This window comes from Leptonychotes weddellii, chromosome 14, assembly GCF_054177405.1.
Source record: "Leptonychotes weddellii isolate Sample4059 chromosome 14, ASM5417740v2, whole genome shotgun sequence".
In the NCBI taxonomy this organism is placed as follows: Eukaryota; Metazoa; Chordata; class Mammalia; order Carnivora; family Phocidae; genus Leptonychotes; species Leptonychotes weddellii.
The window spans coordinates 73,780,420-73,794,549 of record NC_138382.1 but is presented as its reverse complement, the minus strand read 5'-3'; the positions used below and the strand labels follow the sequence as shown (position 1 = coordinate 73,794,549).

At 54.8% G+C, this 14,130-nt stretch overlaps 1 protein-coding gene across 6 annotated transcripts in view; it reads right to left on the bottom strand.

Moving 5' to 3' along the window:
* Positions 1-25: 25 nt before the first annotated feature.
* Positions 26-14,130, bottom strand: part of SLC25A25 (solute carrier family 25 member 25) — a 35,246-nt gene continuing 21,141 nt past the window's right edge. For 2 of the 6 annotated variants that reach the window (XM_081803687.1, XM_006744136.3), the window contains exons 2-11: positions 7,987-8,113; positions 7,813-7,900; positions 7,105-7,140; positions 6,729-6,840; positions 5,359-5,517; positions 3,667-3,819; positions 3,247-3,354; positions 2,981-3,148; positions 2,263-2,413; positions 26-2,159 (exon numbers count right to left, since the gene is read on the bottom strand). In XM_081803687.1, coding sequence (XP_081659813.1) covers positions 1,975-2,159; positions 2,263-2,413; positions 2,981-3,148; positions 3,247-3,354; positions 3,667-3,819; positions 5,359-5,517; positions 6,729-6,840; positions 7,105-7,140; positions 7,813-7,900; positions 7,987-8,113 — 1,287 coding nt within the window. In that variant the 3' untranslated portion in view covers positions 26-1,974. Of the gene's footprint in view, positions 2,160-2,262; positions 2,414-2,980; positions 3,149-3,246; positions 3,355-3,666; positions 3,820-5,358; positions 5,518-6,728; positions 6,841-7,104; positions 7,141-7,812; positions 7,901-7,986; positions 8,114-10,545; positions 12,241-14,130 lie in introns of those variants that run through there. The other 4 variants (XM_081803688.1, XM_006744137.3, XM_031039992.2 and 1 more) reach the window with 3 other exon arrangements.

Here is a 14,130-nt window from a genome sequence, read left to right as displayed (position 1 = left end):
TACCAGATAAATCATGGCTCCGTCATCAGCTTTGAAACAACTTTATTAGAAGGCTGTTTTAAGTGACAACTTCCAATTCTTTGCTTTTTCACAAATTCCAGTTATCGCTAGACTGATATATAACAGTAATTTTTGCATTGATCTTTGCATCCTATTTGCATTGTCCTCACTAGGTCATTATGGTGGAATGGAAATGCGACCTCGAGTCGCAAGTTGACCAGCATTGCTGAGCAGGGGTGGCGGCGGCGGGGCGGGGGGGTCTGGGAGGGAGGGAGGGAGCCCACTTCACAGGCAGGGGCGGGGTATTGGCCGCCCTCTCCTGGAGCTCCCACCCCAAACTCACAGTGATAGGCCCCTCAGCGCCTTGTCATTCGAAAGGATAAAATAAAGAGATCCTCCCAGCCCAAGAAATGGTTTGGACTTTCATCTTCAGTGGAATTGAGATTTCTGCCACTCTTCCTGCCCCTTATTGAACCCTCAGATCCTAAGGCTTCCTGGGTGCGAGCCCTGTCCCAGCCCGCCCAAGGTCATCCCCCCTGACCAGGGCCCCTCCCCCCCTGACCTTTTATCTGTCGCCAGTTCCCAGGAATTTCTTTGGACAGACTTGACGTCAGCGTGGCCAGTGGCAGGAAAGGTCACTCCCACGGCCCCTCCTCCCTTCTCCCCACCCCACCTGGAGGCTGTTGGGAAGGTACAATCAACCATGAACATAAATATGAATACAAAATGAACTTGAAAATGACAGGCTATTAACTAAACAAATCTATAAAAATAGTTAGGACATAACTCTGTTCAAATAAATACGAAATAAATAGGCTCCAAGCAGTGACACCCTGCATCAGTGGAATGTGAGGCTGGTCCCACTCTGCCCCGATTGGGATTGGACACGAATCCCCAGAGGCTCGGAAACAGACTTTAATGAAGTCAGCCAGGCTCTCTACCCCCTTTGTCTTCCCTCGGGAAGCACAGAACGTACACATTTGTCCAGCTCGTCCTTCTGAACAAAACCCTTTGCCCAACAATACATAATTAAGGCCTTGAACACCTTTTCCTCCTCTCATCAGGGTGCGCAGACGCGGGACAGGGGCTGCCCTTCCTGCAGCTCCGTGGTGCCCACCCGGCTCTCATTCCAGAGCGGGGACAGGGAGGTGGTTCTGAGCCGGCGCCAGTCCTGATGGAGTCTGGGGCCAGCTCAGAGCACCAGGACACCCCTGGTGGCAGGAGCAGCAAGGCCCTCTGCTTTGCGGGAGCCGGCCCTTGCCTTCCGTGAAGCCATGCACCGGGAGGCCAGGCGGGCAGCCAATGCAGGGGCTTGGCCCTGCGCCCTGCATGCACACGCACATCCAGGGGCCCATCTGTTGGGGAGCTCAGAGGCCAACAGCGGGGCTCAGATGAGGGTGAGCACAGAAGCCAGACTCCTCCCTCTCGCCCTGCACAACCTAGCCAGAGGGGAACCCGTAGGCCAGGAAGCCAGGGCGTGAGGCCCCCACGGACTGAGGGGAGAGGAGCGAGCGCTAACACGGCGAGAGGGCTGGTGGCCCTCCTCCTACCATACTAACACAGCAGCGAGGAAGGAAGCAAGGCGGGCACGGGGTAGGCGACCAGCAGGCCAGAGGGCAGGGCCTGCGGCTGGTGGTCTGGCAGCGAGATGGAAGAACGAAGCCGGCTCTGGGCCCCACTGTCCAGCAGGCACCGCGGGCAATGTCCCGTCCCCGCGTGCGTGCGTGTGCCCGTGTCCTGCTGGCCCCTGGAAAGGATGTGCCGGCCAGCCGGGGTCAGGACACACCTGGTGGGCCTGCTGGGCCTTGCCCCACTGCCTTGCGGGCGCATCCCAGGCTTTTCACAGCTTGGCTTCAGTCAGCTTAGTGTTGGCACATTCACAGAATGGATGGCTACATATCCCGGGGCTGCGGGCCCAGGATCCGTGAGTCCGCCGCGCGAGGCGGGGCTGCCCCCCCTGCCCCCACCGTCCCATCACCGCGACTGCACACCCAGGGTGATCTTCAGGTTCTCGTATACCACGTAGCTGATGCTCACGGCTGGGATCACCTTCATGAAGTTGGGGGCCAGCCCCCGGTACAGGCCAAAGGCCCCCTCGGTCCGCAGGATCTGTCTGAAGAGGCTGCTCATGGTCACCTCTGGAGCGCCCTCAATGGAGGCTGTCGTGAGAGAGGCACCCATCAGGGCTTTACCAGCTCCTTCCTGGAGCCCAACCTGCCCGGGGAGATGGGTCCCTGGGGCCTGGCCCAGCACCAGCATTACCTTGGGCTTGCATCCGGGTCCTGACCAGGGCCAGTGGGTAGCTGGCCAGCTGGCCGCAAGTGCTGGACATGGTGCCACAGGCCAGAAGCACAAACACACCAGGGTCCGCGCTATTCACGGCGTAGCGCTGTAGCCAGGCATTCTTGAGCGTCTGGCAGGGGAAAGGGGGACAGGGATGAGGCAAAGTGCCCGTGAGCCCCAGAAAAAGCTTACGAGGCAAGAAGAGACGAGGGTCTGGGGGTGGGGGTGTAGTTATTGGATCCGCACAGGAGGCATTTCCTTGTCATATGGGATCCTCGAGGCTACTGTAACCGGATTCGCTTGGCATGCCTGCCCTTTGTTTCTGCTGTCACTGGGGATTCCTGGATAGGACAGGGAGTGGGGACGAGGCGGGGCAACAGCCACCTCCCCACCCAGAGAGCCTGACTTCTGTGGTCGGAAGTCTGCTGGGGGCCCAGTGAGCTCTCCTGGCGTCGTAGTCTGGTGATCTGCCCACTTGAGTCCCTGAGGCTGCAGAACCTGGGGGCTGCCAGGGGCAGGCAGTGTGACAGGAGACCCTTGCAGAGAACAGAGGAGTCTGGAAGGAGACACGCTTGGTTCCTTGCTGCAGCCATCCCCCAGTGTCTGTCATGGAGTGAGACCAGGCAGGGGCCTGGGTAGGAGGGGTTTCTGAATCTCTGCTACTTGGTCAAGGAGCCTGAGCCTTCTAGGGCCTCACCTCGTAGACGGCTAGGTCTATCCCAGCGTAGGGGATGATCCCCAGCATGTTGGGAACATAGCCTTTGTAGAAGGCAGCCATTCCCTCTCTGGCCAGGATCTTCCTGGCACAGTCCAGCATGCCTGAGTACTGGCCTGTCTTGCGCAAGGCCATCCGGGTCTTCAGAACCTGGAGAACCCAAAAGGAGTGATGGGAGCGTGAGCACGGCCCACTCCTCACCCTCACCCCATGCGCACTGCCCACTCTAGGACCAAGGCAGCCCTCACCTCCATCGGGTAGATGCTGCTCTGGGCGATGGCCCCGGCCAAGGACCCTGCCACAAGTCTCTCGTGAATCCTCAGAGTCTCCTGGTCACTCCCCACGAGACGCTTGATCTAGAAGAGAGAGCAAATGAATGGATATACCCCCGAGACCAGCTCAGCTGCCCCTGCCCCAGGGTTCCTCCCAGAGCCAAGACCTGGTGTTCCTGACACATCTGACACTGTCCAGAAATAGAAGGAACTGACCCATGCTGGGGCTGGCAGCAGAGTGGGGGCCGGACCCAGCCACCTGCCTCTCCCTGCTGTCCCCTGGGTACAGTGACTGGCTCCAGCTTCCAGGGCATCAGCAGGGCAGGGACCTCGGCCCAGGGAAGCTCAGGAAACAGCTGACGACAGGCGCCTCGCCTGGGGAAGCGGGGTCCTCACCTGCTCGTAGGCCATGAATTTGATGGCCGACTCGGGGGCAATTTTGAGGACGTTGATGCCGTTGCCCCGCCAGAGGGATTTGGCCCCACCTTCTCGAATCATCTGGGTGAACCCACCCACGATGCACATGTTGTTGCTGCGGGAGGCGTGGACCTGAGGAGGGAAGGACAAGTGGTCAGAAAGAAGCCCGTGGCCAGGGGGCGGCCATCATGGGACAGAGAGCCTCTCCCGCAGGCCCGCACATCGGGGTCAGCAGGCAGCTCTCTCCTGGCCGGGTTCTGAAGGCTAACTCGGCACCGGGAGAATCCAACATGGCTACCCTCGTTCTTCACGGGGCACCTCCTGTGTGTCAACATTGTGCTAAACACCCCGCGGCCACTACCTTAACCACATTTCTTCAGCTGAGCTTTTTACCATGGAAAAATTTCAAACACGTACAGAAGTGCCGAGAGTCATATACTGGGCTTTTCCAAACCCATAACCAGTTTCAACCATCATAAAACCATGGATCACTGTAAGGCCCATCCCAGGTACTGGGGAGACAATTTGTTCAAGCCCCTTGGGTTTTACAGAGGAATGGAAGTCCAGGCACTGGAGTGAGGAAGCAGGTCACGAGGTCACATAGCTGTGAAGGCGGGACCCCAGTCAGGTTTCATTCCCCAAAGCGTTTCTCCCCAAACCATTCCGCCCTCCCACCCCCCACTTCTGCAAGAGAAGGGAGTTCATGTTTAACAGGCTTCAAAACAACGCAGGCTCAGGAGGGCAAGATGGGGAGGAAAGGATGGCACCTTTTTTTCTTCCTTTCTTTTCTTTTTAAAACAATTTTAGGTAGTGGGACGCCTGGGTGGCTCAGTCGGTTAGGCTTCTGCCTTTGGCTCAGGTCATGATCCCAGGGTCCTGGGATCGAGCCCCGCATCAGGCTCCTTGCTCAATAGGGAGCCTGCTTCTCCCTCTGCCTGCCGCTCCCACTGCTTATGCTCTCTCTCTGACACGTAAATAAAATCTTGAACAAAAAATAAAATAAATAAAGAATTTTAGGTAGTTAATGTACAGTGTGATCTTGGTTTCTGGAGTAGAACTCAGTGATTGATCACTTCCATACAAGACCCAGTGCTCATCATCCCAAGAGGATGGCACCTTTTCTGAGCAGGGCTCAGAAACACCAGCACTTGCACACAAGCAAAAGGCCGGGGGGCGGGGCGGGCAGACACGTTCAGGCGACACTGAAGTCCGACAGGGCATCCTCGTGCAGGTCAATTTCGCAAGCCTGTCCCTGACGTGGACCTAGCTTATCTCTGCCCTGCGGACGTGGAGTTGGGCACCCGGCCAAGGTAAAGGTGTCTGGGCCAGGTGGGGGTCTGCTCGCATCCACCCCGTGTGCTGCCTACACAAGATGTGCCCAGGGCAACAGGTTCCTGCCACCCCGGTTCTCACTGGCTTCACCTGTCCACATTTCAGCCCTGTAATGTGACCCCTGGCTTTCGTGCCCTGGATAAGATGAAATAAACTACATGCAAAAGGGCGCTTAGACCTGGATCTTCTGTTGCCCTTGTCTGAGCAATAATTCCAATCTAATTTATTGGGTTAGAAAAGTATGAGCCCAAAGAGCAAAAGACAAAAGAGGAGAAAACCGACTCACTGAGGACCCTCGGGGTGGAAACCGGGTGGTCTGAGGCCCGTTTTCCCACGTACCTGCATGAGCACCTTGAGTCTGTCCAGGGGCGCCGTGCAAGTTCTGGATACAGCCCCGGCCCCGCCTCCAGCCACCAGGTGTCTCCACCACATCCCTGTCTGCCTCTCCTCCACGGTGAATTCATCGGGGACCGTCAGATTCTCACCCACATCAAAGATCTGCAAGGAAGACCAGCAGAGATAAAACAAGCAGGCTCCTGATGCTCGTGGCCAAGCTGCTGGCAGACAGCCAGGTCCGTAACCTGGCACCGTCCAGAATGGCCGGGCCCCAGGGGCCACACAGAGGGTGACAATGCCCCAGGCCCAGGGTGGGGGTATGAGTATGCCCCTTCCCATTCACCGTGTGGAGGTGGTACAGCTCCGACCCCTGTGTGAGCCCTGCAGAGGCCCAGGGAGAGAATCTGAGAGCGAGGCTGGAAGAAAGCGGTTATAAAACCATTTGGACAGCCTTGCAGAGACTTGCCCCCGGCTCTTGCAAGAACGGCTTACAAAGGCATTTTAGCTGAGGATCACCAGACTGCCTGTATTGAAAGGGTCAAGTCAGGGGTAAAAATTCTGAAACCTGATGTGGAACCAGATCACGCTGGCAGAACATTGCACAAGGCCTCGGCAAATATCAGAGACTGCAATGCCTACAGAACAGCCGCTCTCCTGGGTGGCATCCCGCCTGGTCAGAGCCAGCTCTGCTCCCATCAGGCAACTGGAGAGCCAGAGGTGCCCTGAGGGTGAGACCCTGCCCTGGGCACTGCGGGAGACAGACCAGAGGCGCGCCCCCAGCCTCCCCTCCCAGAGCGGACAGTCTGGGGTAGCTAAGACAGCAGATGGGGCGGGCGTACCCCGAAAGAAGGGGCTCACAGGTGGGGGGTCAACATGGCCACAACCAGGGAGGTGTGATGGGTCTTTCTGAACAGCAGTGCTGACAGGGGTGACAGAGTAGCATGTACAGGACATTTTCTTTGACAGAGAGAAAGGACACAAAAAATGGGGTGCTGGGGGAAGAAACTTAATGGCTCTATTTGTTTTAGTATTGTCCCCGCTGCCCCAGGCGCATGCGGGCTTTGGGAGAACGAGCAGGATTGGGGAAGCGGTGTCTGGAGCGGACCCTGAAGGACAGGCAGCATGTGGGGCGGGAGGGCATCTGGGGCAGAGGGAACCCCGTGTCTGGGTGGTCAGGGCTGGCGTGGGGGAATGGAGGGCATACGTGGAGGGCTCTGTGGGGCTGGCGGAGGAGTGGAGTCTCGTGCTAAAGAAGAGGCAAGCCGAAAACCCCACTCTCACCCCCACACCGGGATGGGGGCTGACGCCTCGAGAGCGGACGTGTGAATGGAGGAGGGAGAAAGTGCCTTCACGGCCCGGGGCACGGGACTCACCGTGGAATGCTTCCAGTACAGGATGATCTCGGGGATGTTTTCCACGGGGTGCAGAAGGTGGTAGTCTCTCCACTCGTTCCAGTCGATGGTCATCGTGCCATTTTTATCCATGCTGCAAGACAAGCGCATGGTCGGTTGCCCCCGGGGTAAACAGGCCCATACGTGAGCTGCACTTCCCCCCCTCCAGGCGAGCCCAGGGCAGGCGCTGGGCCACTGAGGAAACCACGGGAGGTGCCTCGGCCCCAGTGAAGAGGCGAGGTGGTTCCACACCCCACTTTGCACGGAAACGGGAATACAGTGACCCACAAGAACCCTGTTCTGATCAGGCACAGAGGTCCAGGAGGGAGGGGGTCACCAGGGTGACACGGATACTTACTAGGTTACAGGGCCCCAGAAGTGGCCCGTTCGTATTCTGACAGACAGACAAAGGAGGATGCAGAGGAGAGAGGAGAAACACAGATAAGTGCTCTGAGCAGATGTTAGCGAAGCAGGCACATAGCACGGCACAATGCCCAGGGAGCCGGACGAGAGGCAGCTGTCCCTGACCAGCCGCTTCCGGCCCCGGGGATCTGGAAAGGCGCGGGCAGCAGGGGCAGCGCTCCTAAGGCCAGTCTGCGCGATTTCCCGCCACAGCCACTATATATGCTCTCCCCCCAGGACCAGGGCTCCCCCGGGAGCTGTCTTGGGGCAGCACATCTGATTACAGGGGGGAGAAAAGTCAGCATTCTCAGGGAGAAGTCCACCGTACGCAGACTGCTGCCACCCGAGCCCCTTCCCGTCCCCACCAGGCAGAGAGAGCGGTCCTTGCTCGCCTTTCACCCACTTGAAATCCCCCCAACTGGTCTTTTCTCTTCACGGGTCACCGGTGAGCGGGCACACTTCCAAGTGATTTGTGACTCTGACCTGGAACTCAGGGAGCGGCTGCTCCTGGGGAGGAGCTACCTACTCATGGCGTCAAACCACCAGAAGCCGAAGTTCAGAGAAACGGGGTCAATACAGTGAAGGGCGCCACGGGGTTGGTCCAAGAACGTTTCTTTCATCATGCATTTGTTAAACCAGATACAGAGGCTGACAAAGTTCTCACCTCTTGAGAATCTTTTCGGCCTGCTGTTCGGATATCTTGACTCCCAGGTCCCGCAGGGACTGCATGATCTCCTGAGCGTCAATCCGTCCTGCAACAACAAAGGCTTCAGCCAGGGGCCAGGCCCGCAAGAGGCCTGAGACCCGGGCGGCCACTGGTTCTGGAGGCAACGCTCACCATCATTCTTCTTGTCCAAACTCTTGAACACCAGCCTCAGCTTCTTCTCGTGATCTTGGAGATAATGGACAAACTCTTCAAAGTCGAGCTGCCCATCGAGGTCTTTATCTCCAGCTTGCACAATTTTCTATTAAAAAAAAGTTAAAGTTTCCTCCTTGATCTCGGGCCCCAGCTTTTCCTCGTTCCTCGTGGCGGCCCGTCCCCAGGAAACAACTGTGCTAACCAATGCACAGAGGTGGCCTCAAGGACCTGAGATGCTTCCTCAGCTCTATCCCCAACGCCACCACTTGGTTCCCCAAGGCCTAGCCAGAACCCAAGCAAAATCCCATCTTGCTTCCCCTCACAAGCAAACGGAAAAAGGCACCCCTGGGAGGCGCCCTTCAGACACAGGCCAGCAAGCGGCCGGCTTGGCACTTTCTCATTCCAAGTGTCCTGAAGACTAACTTATTGTACAACCAAGGTCAGCTGTGTGTTCCCCTGCAGCAGGGTCCCTGGCGCCCAGCCTCAGCCCGCATGCTCTCTGCCCAAATGTGGGGATGGCCTCGGGCGCTCCAGATGCCACGAGGAATGCTGCAGCTTGCTCTTTTTATCCCTAACAGTGGCACTGGCCCAAGAACAAATGGGTGACCAGGGTAAAGGTATGGGGGCAGACCTGGCCCCTGCTGATGCCTGCGTGGCAGAAACATGGCCAGGGGACCCTGGTAGGAGCCAAGGGGGACTATTCTTGGGTGTGGGCATGGGCTTGATGGCACTGCCGGCCTCTGATCCCAGGGGAGCCAGATGACATAACCAGGTACTGAAAAGCAGGCCAGCTCTTAGTAGCTTCCTGACCCAAGAAGGCTTGAAGAGACCCCTTGAACAGAACTCTGTGCCTGCCCCTAGAGGTGAGCTTTGTTCAGCAGCTGCAGTTTTGCATGCTCAGCCCCTGGAAATTCTCCCCAAACGAGCGAGCCCTTGGCCTGGTGCCACAGGGCCCGCTAAATGCTTTACCCCTAGTACCCTGCTGAACCCTCTCAAGCAGCTCTGGGAGGCAGGTACTGTCATCCCCCCCATTTTTTACAGAGAAGGAAACAAGCTCAGAGAGGTTAATTTATCCAAGGTTACACAGCCAGGGAAGTGGTGGGCGAGATTCAGGCTGGGCCTGTTAAGACTCCAGAGCCACCTCCCTGGAGATCCCGCTGCCGCCCTAAAAGCTAATCTCAAGAAGGTGGGTGACACACATGAGTCACTGCAACCTAGCAACACCCCAAAATCTGGACCAAGAACCTCCTAAGGAAAATGGTCATAGTCTTCCTGTGTTGCCCAATTCTCTCGGTGAGAAACAGGCTCACTAGTCACAAACCAATCTGGCTTTAGAAGTCTCTGAGCCAGTGGGTTTCGGAATGGATGGACCATTGGCTAGCTGGTGCTCTCCCATGATTAAGATCATGGTTATTCTCTGAACCACCTGATGGCCCTTTGTGACTGCTCAGCCACTGAGGGTACTAGGAGGAGGCCTGGACAGATACCATGTCACCTAACATGATCCAAAGAACAACGCCGGGGGTGTGGCAGGAATGCGAGACAGAGGCTGGCACATTTTGCATCTGCTATCTGGAGTTAACTTCCTGCAGACATCTGTGCTCTCAGCTAAGAATGGTACAAATTACATATATGGTTATCATTCTAGATTTATGGCAGGAGCGGAAATAGAATCTAGGAGGCGAATGTTAGGCACAGAGCTTTTCAGTTTCTGGGCTTCTCTGCCACCAACACGATCCATGTGCCTCAGTGGGGGCGGGTGTGCGGTAATACAGAGAACCCAAGGATGTGTTCACTGCAGGGGATTTCAAGACATTCTCAAAGTCCTTGCTTCTACCTCAGAACCACCGGGCCTACTTTCTGTCTCCTTCCTAGGATATGCTAATCCCCATCCCCAGCACACCATCTGACCTACACTGCCATCATGAGCAGTGGGAGACTGCATGAGATCTGATTAACAGAGAAGTCAGGGTGCTCCTTTAGGAGGCAAGGGGCTCCCCACAAGCTCTGGAGTCATGTCCCCATCTTCAAAATGTCACGATTTTTGCTGCTCCCAAAGGAAGTCTTCGGAGGGCTCCCCCTCCTCAGGACACAGCCCTGCCAGCTCCAGCCTCCGCAGCTCCAGTTCCAACTCTAGGCCTCCAACAGGAGCTTCTCTGCCTCTCCCTCCCCCAGCTCTGAGAAACGGCCCCAAGTGGCTGGGCTGTGTCCCCCTTCGCGGCCCTGTGTTTCTCTTGAACTCCCCCCCCTCCCCCATCCCCAGTAAAGAATTCCTTTCCATTTCCCACAGGTATCTCCCCAGTAACTCCGGTCTTCCTTGGAAGTCATATGAAAGAAAGCCAGTCATTCCCGTGACGTGACATAACCCTTTCCCGGCTACAGCCACATGACAACTGCGGAAATAACTTGCACATTTCACACATTCTTTCCCTTCCATGGGCTGGGAGCGGGGGGGAGTTCGCGCACGCGCACCCTCTACCACCACCACTCATGCATTCACTCGGCCGCCCCGGGCAGGCGCCCGCCGCCGCTCCAGACCTGCTTCCACTGGCGGTAGGTGGAGAACTCCTGGGAGGGGATGAAGACGCTGAGTTTGAAGATGGACTTCAGCTCGGCGGGAAGGCCCTTGGACTCGAAGTACTGGAACTCGGTCTGGGTCTCCCCGATGAGCGGCACATACAGGCACAGGCAGAGCATGCTGACGGGGAGCCGGGCGCGCGGGCCGCCGCGGAGCCGGGGAATGCTGCCCGGGCCGCACGCTCGCTCCAGATAAGCCGGGGCGCAGCTGTCATTGGCTGCTCAGGCCCTGCTCTTTTACTTAATTGCGAAAAGCCGGCCCAGGGGAAGTCCTGCCCACAGCCAATGAGCACCGGCCCCCGTGAGGAGGCGGCGATCGCTCAAGTGGAGGGGTGTAAAGATCAGGACTGACGTCACGGGCGCCCCGAGTTAACTCTTCGGAAGCTGGCCGAGGGAGAGTGCTGCCCCAACGAACCTTCACCCTCCTGCCAAGCCCTCCAGACGAACAAACAGCCCTCAGCATGTTTTTCCACAAGGTCCCCAAACGCGTCACCCAATACAATGGTTTTCTCCCCTTAGGAAATCATTCCCAACAGAAAAATCAGTGGATGTACAGACTGAGTCGATGCTTCCTGGAAAGGGGCCCAGTTTAGCTGTGAGGGTACAAGTCGGCAGGGGCTGCCTGGGAGCCGAGTGCCCAGCCATCCTGGAAGTGGCCCCACGTCGGCGGGCTCCCGCTCATTCATCCGCCAGGGAGCTGTCCCGGAGCTGGCTGAGCCCTGGACTTGGCCTTCCAGCTGGCGCCAGTGACCTTTTCCGGGCCACTCTGCAATGTGATCACCTCAGAAGCAACCCATTCCCCTGTAGGCTTCCCCTGGGGGTCCTGCAAGCACCCAGGAGCTGACACCATGGGGTCAGAAAGGACCGTCACTAAAGGTGGTTGTGGGGAGGGATTCCCCAGAAGCATTACTCTGGGGTCAGCTGGGCCCTCACATAAGACTCCAGATAGCCTTCAGAGCCCACTCTCAGAACACTTCAAAGTTTGGTATAGTGCAAGCTTTCTGGCCTAGGTCTGTGCTATTCAGGAGGGAAGTTTTAAATTTTAAATTAATTAAATGAAATTAAAAATTCAGGTCCTGAGTTGTGTGACCACATTTCAGGTACTCCACAGCCACATGGACTCACTGAACATTTCCATCACCCATAAAGTTCTATCGGGCAACACGGCTTCAGAACACCGCTTTGACGTGAGGATAAGAGAAAAATCTCAGGTCCTGGAAAGTCAGGTTTGGGTCATCACCTAAGGGTGAGCCTCTCCAGCCCAGCCTACCATCTCCACATCATCCCTTCCCCACGGGAAATGTCAGGAGATTCGTGCTGAGGAGGCAGACCGCGTCACAAAGACGTTCCTTCTACAGTGCACCACTTCCTAATATAGACTAAGTCTCACTACCAGGAGGGATAAAAATGGATGGTTATAATTTGGAAATCACCAAAAGTAAAATGAATTTCTTAATTCGCTAAAAAGCTTTTTGTTAAGAACTAGAAAAAAGGATTTTAAAATAAGGTGTTGGATGGGGCGCCTGGGTGGCTCAGTCAGTTAAGCATCTGCCTTCAGCTCAGATCATGATCCCAGGGACCTGGGACAGAGCCCCGCATTGGGCTCCCTGGTTCTGCTTCTCCCTTTCTCTCCCCCTCTGCCTCTGCCCCCTGCTTGCGCTCGCTCTCTCAAATAAATAAAATCTTAAAAAAAAAAAAAAAGATGTTGATGCTTAAATACAGCATTATGAAACATTTATTGACTTACATGACATTTCAGCCCTTCCAAAAGAGATTTGATGATGAGTCTGTAAAGACAGGTCTTGGGCTACACTGGGGAGGATCCGATGAGGAATCCGGAGACAGCTTGGATTATCCCGATTTCTGCTCAGCCTCCACCTAAGTCCATGACAGTCATCTATCTCTTCAACTGCCCCCATCCAGAATTTCTGGTTCAGGGCTGTGTTCATGTACAACTTATCTCTGCTACTGGGGTCCTTGAAGGCAGGAGGCTATGGTTTTGAACCTTTGTACCCTGACTTGGTCACAGAGGGTGCGGATATAAATAGCCTCTGAATGAGTGAAGCCAGTGGCAGGCCTTTAAGACCCCAGGAAACAAACACGACCACTCTTGATGAAGACCTAAAGTATGTTTTTCTGAGTGTCTGCACTTGTCAGAGTATTTTATCCATCTCAACAAGATCATGTATTATTATTTTTATTTTAAAGGAGGTTTATATGTAGGGGCACCTGGGTGGCTCAGTCGATTAAGCGTCTGCCTTCAGCTCAGGCCATGATCTCAGGGCTCTCTGCTCAGTGGGGAGCCTGTTTCTCCCTGTCACTCTCCCTCTCCGTCTGTGCTCTCCCCATCTCTCAAATAAGTAAGTAAAATCTTAGGAAAAAAAAAAGTAGGTTCACATTTATAGGGGCACCTGGCCGGCTCAGTCGGTAGAGCAAGCAACTCTTGATCTCGGGGTCGTGAGTTTGAGCCCCATGTTGGGTGGAGAGATTACTTAAAAATAAAATTAAAAGGGCGCCTGGGTGACTCAGTTGGTTAAGCGACTGCCTTTGGCTCCAGTCATGATCCCGGGATCCTGGGATCAAGTCCCACATCAGGCTTCCCCGGGGAGCCTGCTTCTCCCTCTCCCTCTGCCTGCCACCCCCCCTGCTTGTGCTCTCTGTCAAATAAAATCTTTAAAAAATAAAATTTTAAAAAAGGAGGTTCACATTTATAAATAAAAGAGCTACATTCTGAAATGCTGATCTTCCTTTGTTAAATTATTCATATTTGCATCTGAAACGAAAATAAGAGAGATGCTGAAGTATCTCATTTCAGTGATGACTGCAGTCATTCTAATACAGTATGGCAAACGTTTTGACTGAAAAAAATAAGTTGTTTAACTTGGGAGATGTTTGTTTCCTAATAAAGTGCATTTTTCAAATAATTTTGGTAAACATAACTGTACCACTGAATTTTTCTCTGTGTACTATTGAGTTTTCTGATGTATTTATAGAACTAACACAAGAAGAGGTTCGAAGACAATACCAAATAAAAGTGAAACCTACATTCTATACTTTGTGGGAAACTTACTAAAGCATTATCAGATGGGGCACCTGGGTGGCTCAGTCGGTTAAGCGTCTGCCTTCCGCTCAGGTCATGATCCCAGGGTCCTGGGATTGAGCCCCACATCCGGCTCCCTGCTCCTCAGGAAGTCTGCTTCTCCCTCTCCCACTCCCCCTGCTGTGTTCCTTCTCTCTCTGTCAAATAAATAAAATCTTAAAAAAAAAAAAAGCATTATCAGATAAGAGCAACTGTTTTCTAGAAAAAAAACAGGATGAAATCCTCATTATAACAAAGCTCATTACTCCACAGACCAATGGTATCATGGGGTCAAGAAATGTCCTCCGAAAAGCCCTGCGTGTGCTTGTCAAAATATTATTTTACAATGCTAACGTTAGTGCTATTCCAACGTTAATTTTAAGGGTTCCAATGTATTTGTATTGTGAAACTGAGATGGAGTCCAACAGAATGTCTTCATTGGACAAACCTGAATTGGTGTTTGCTTA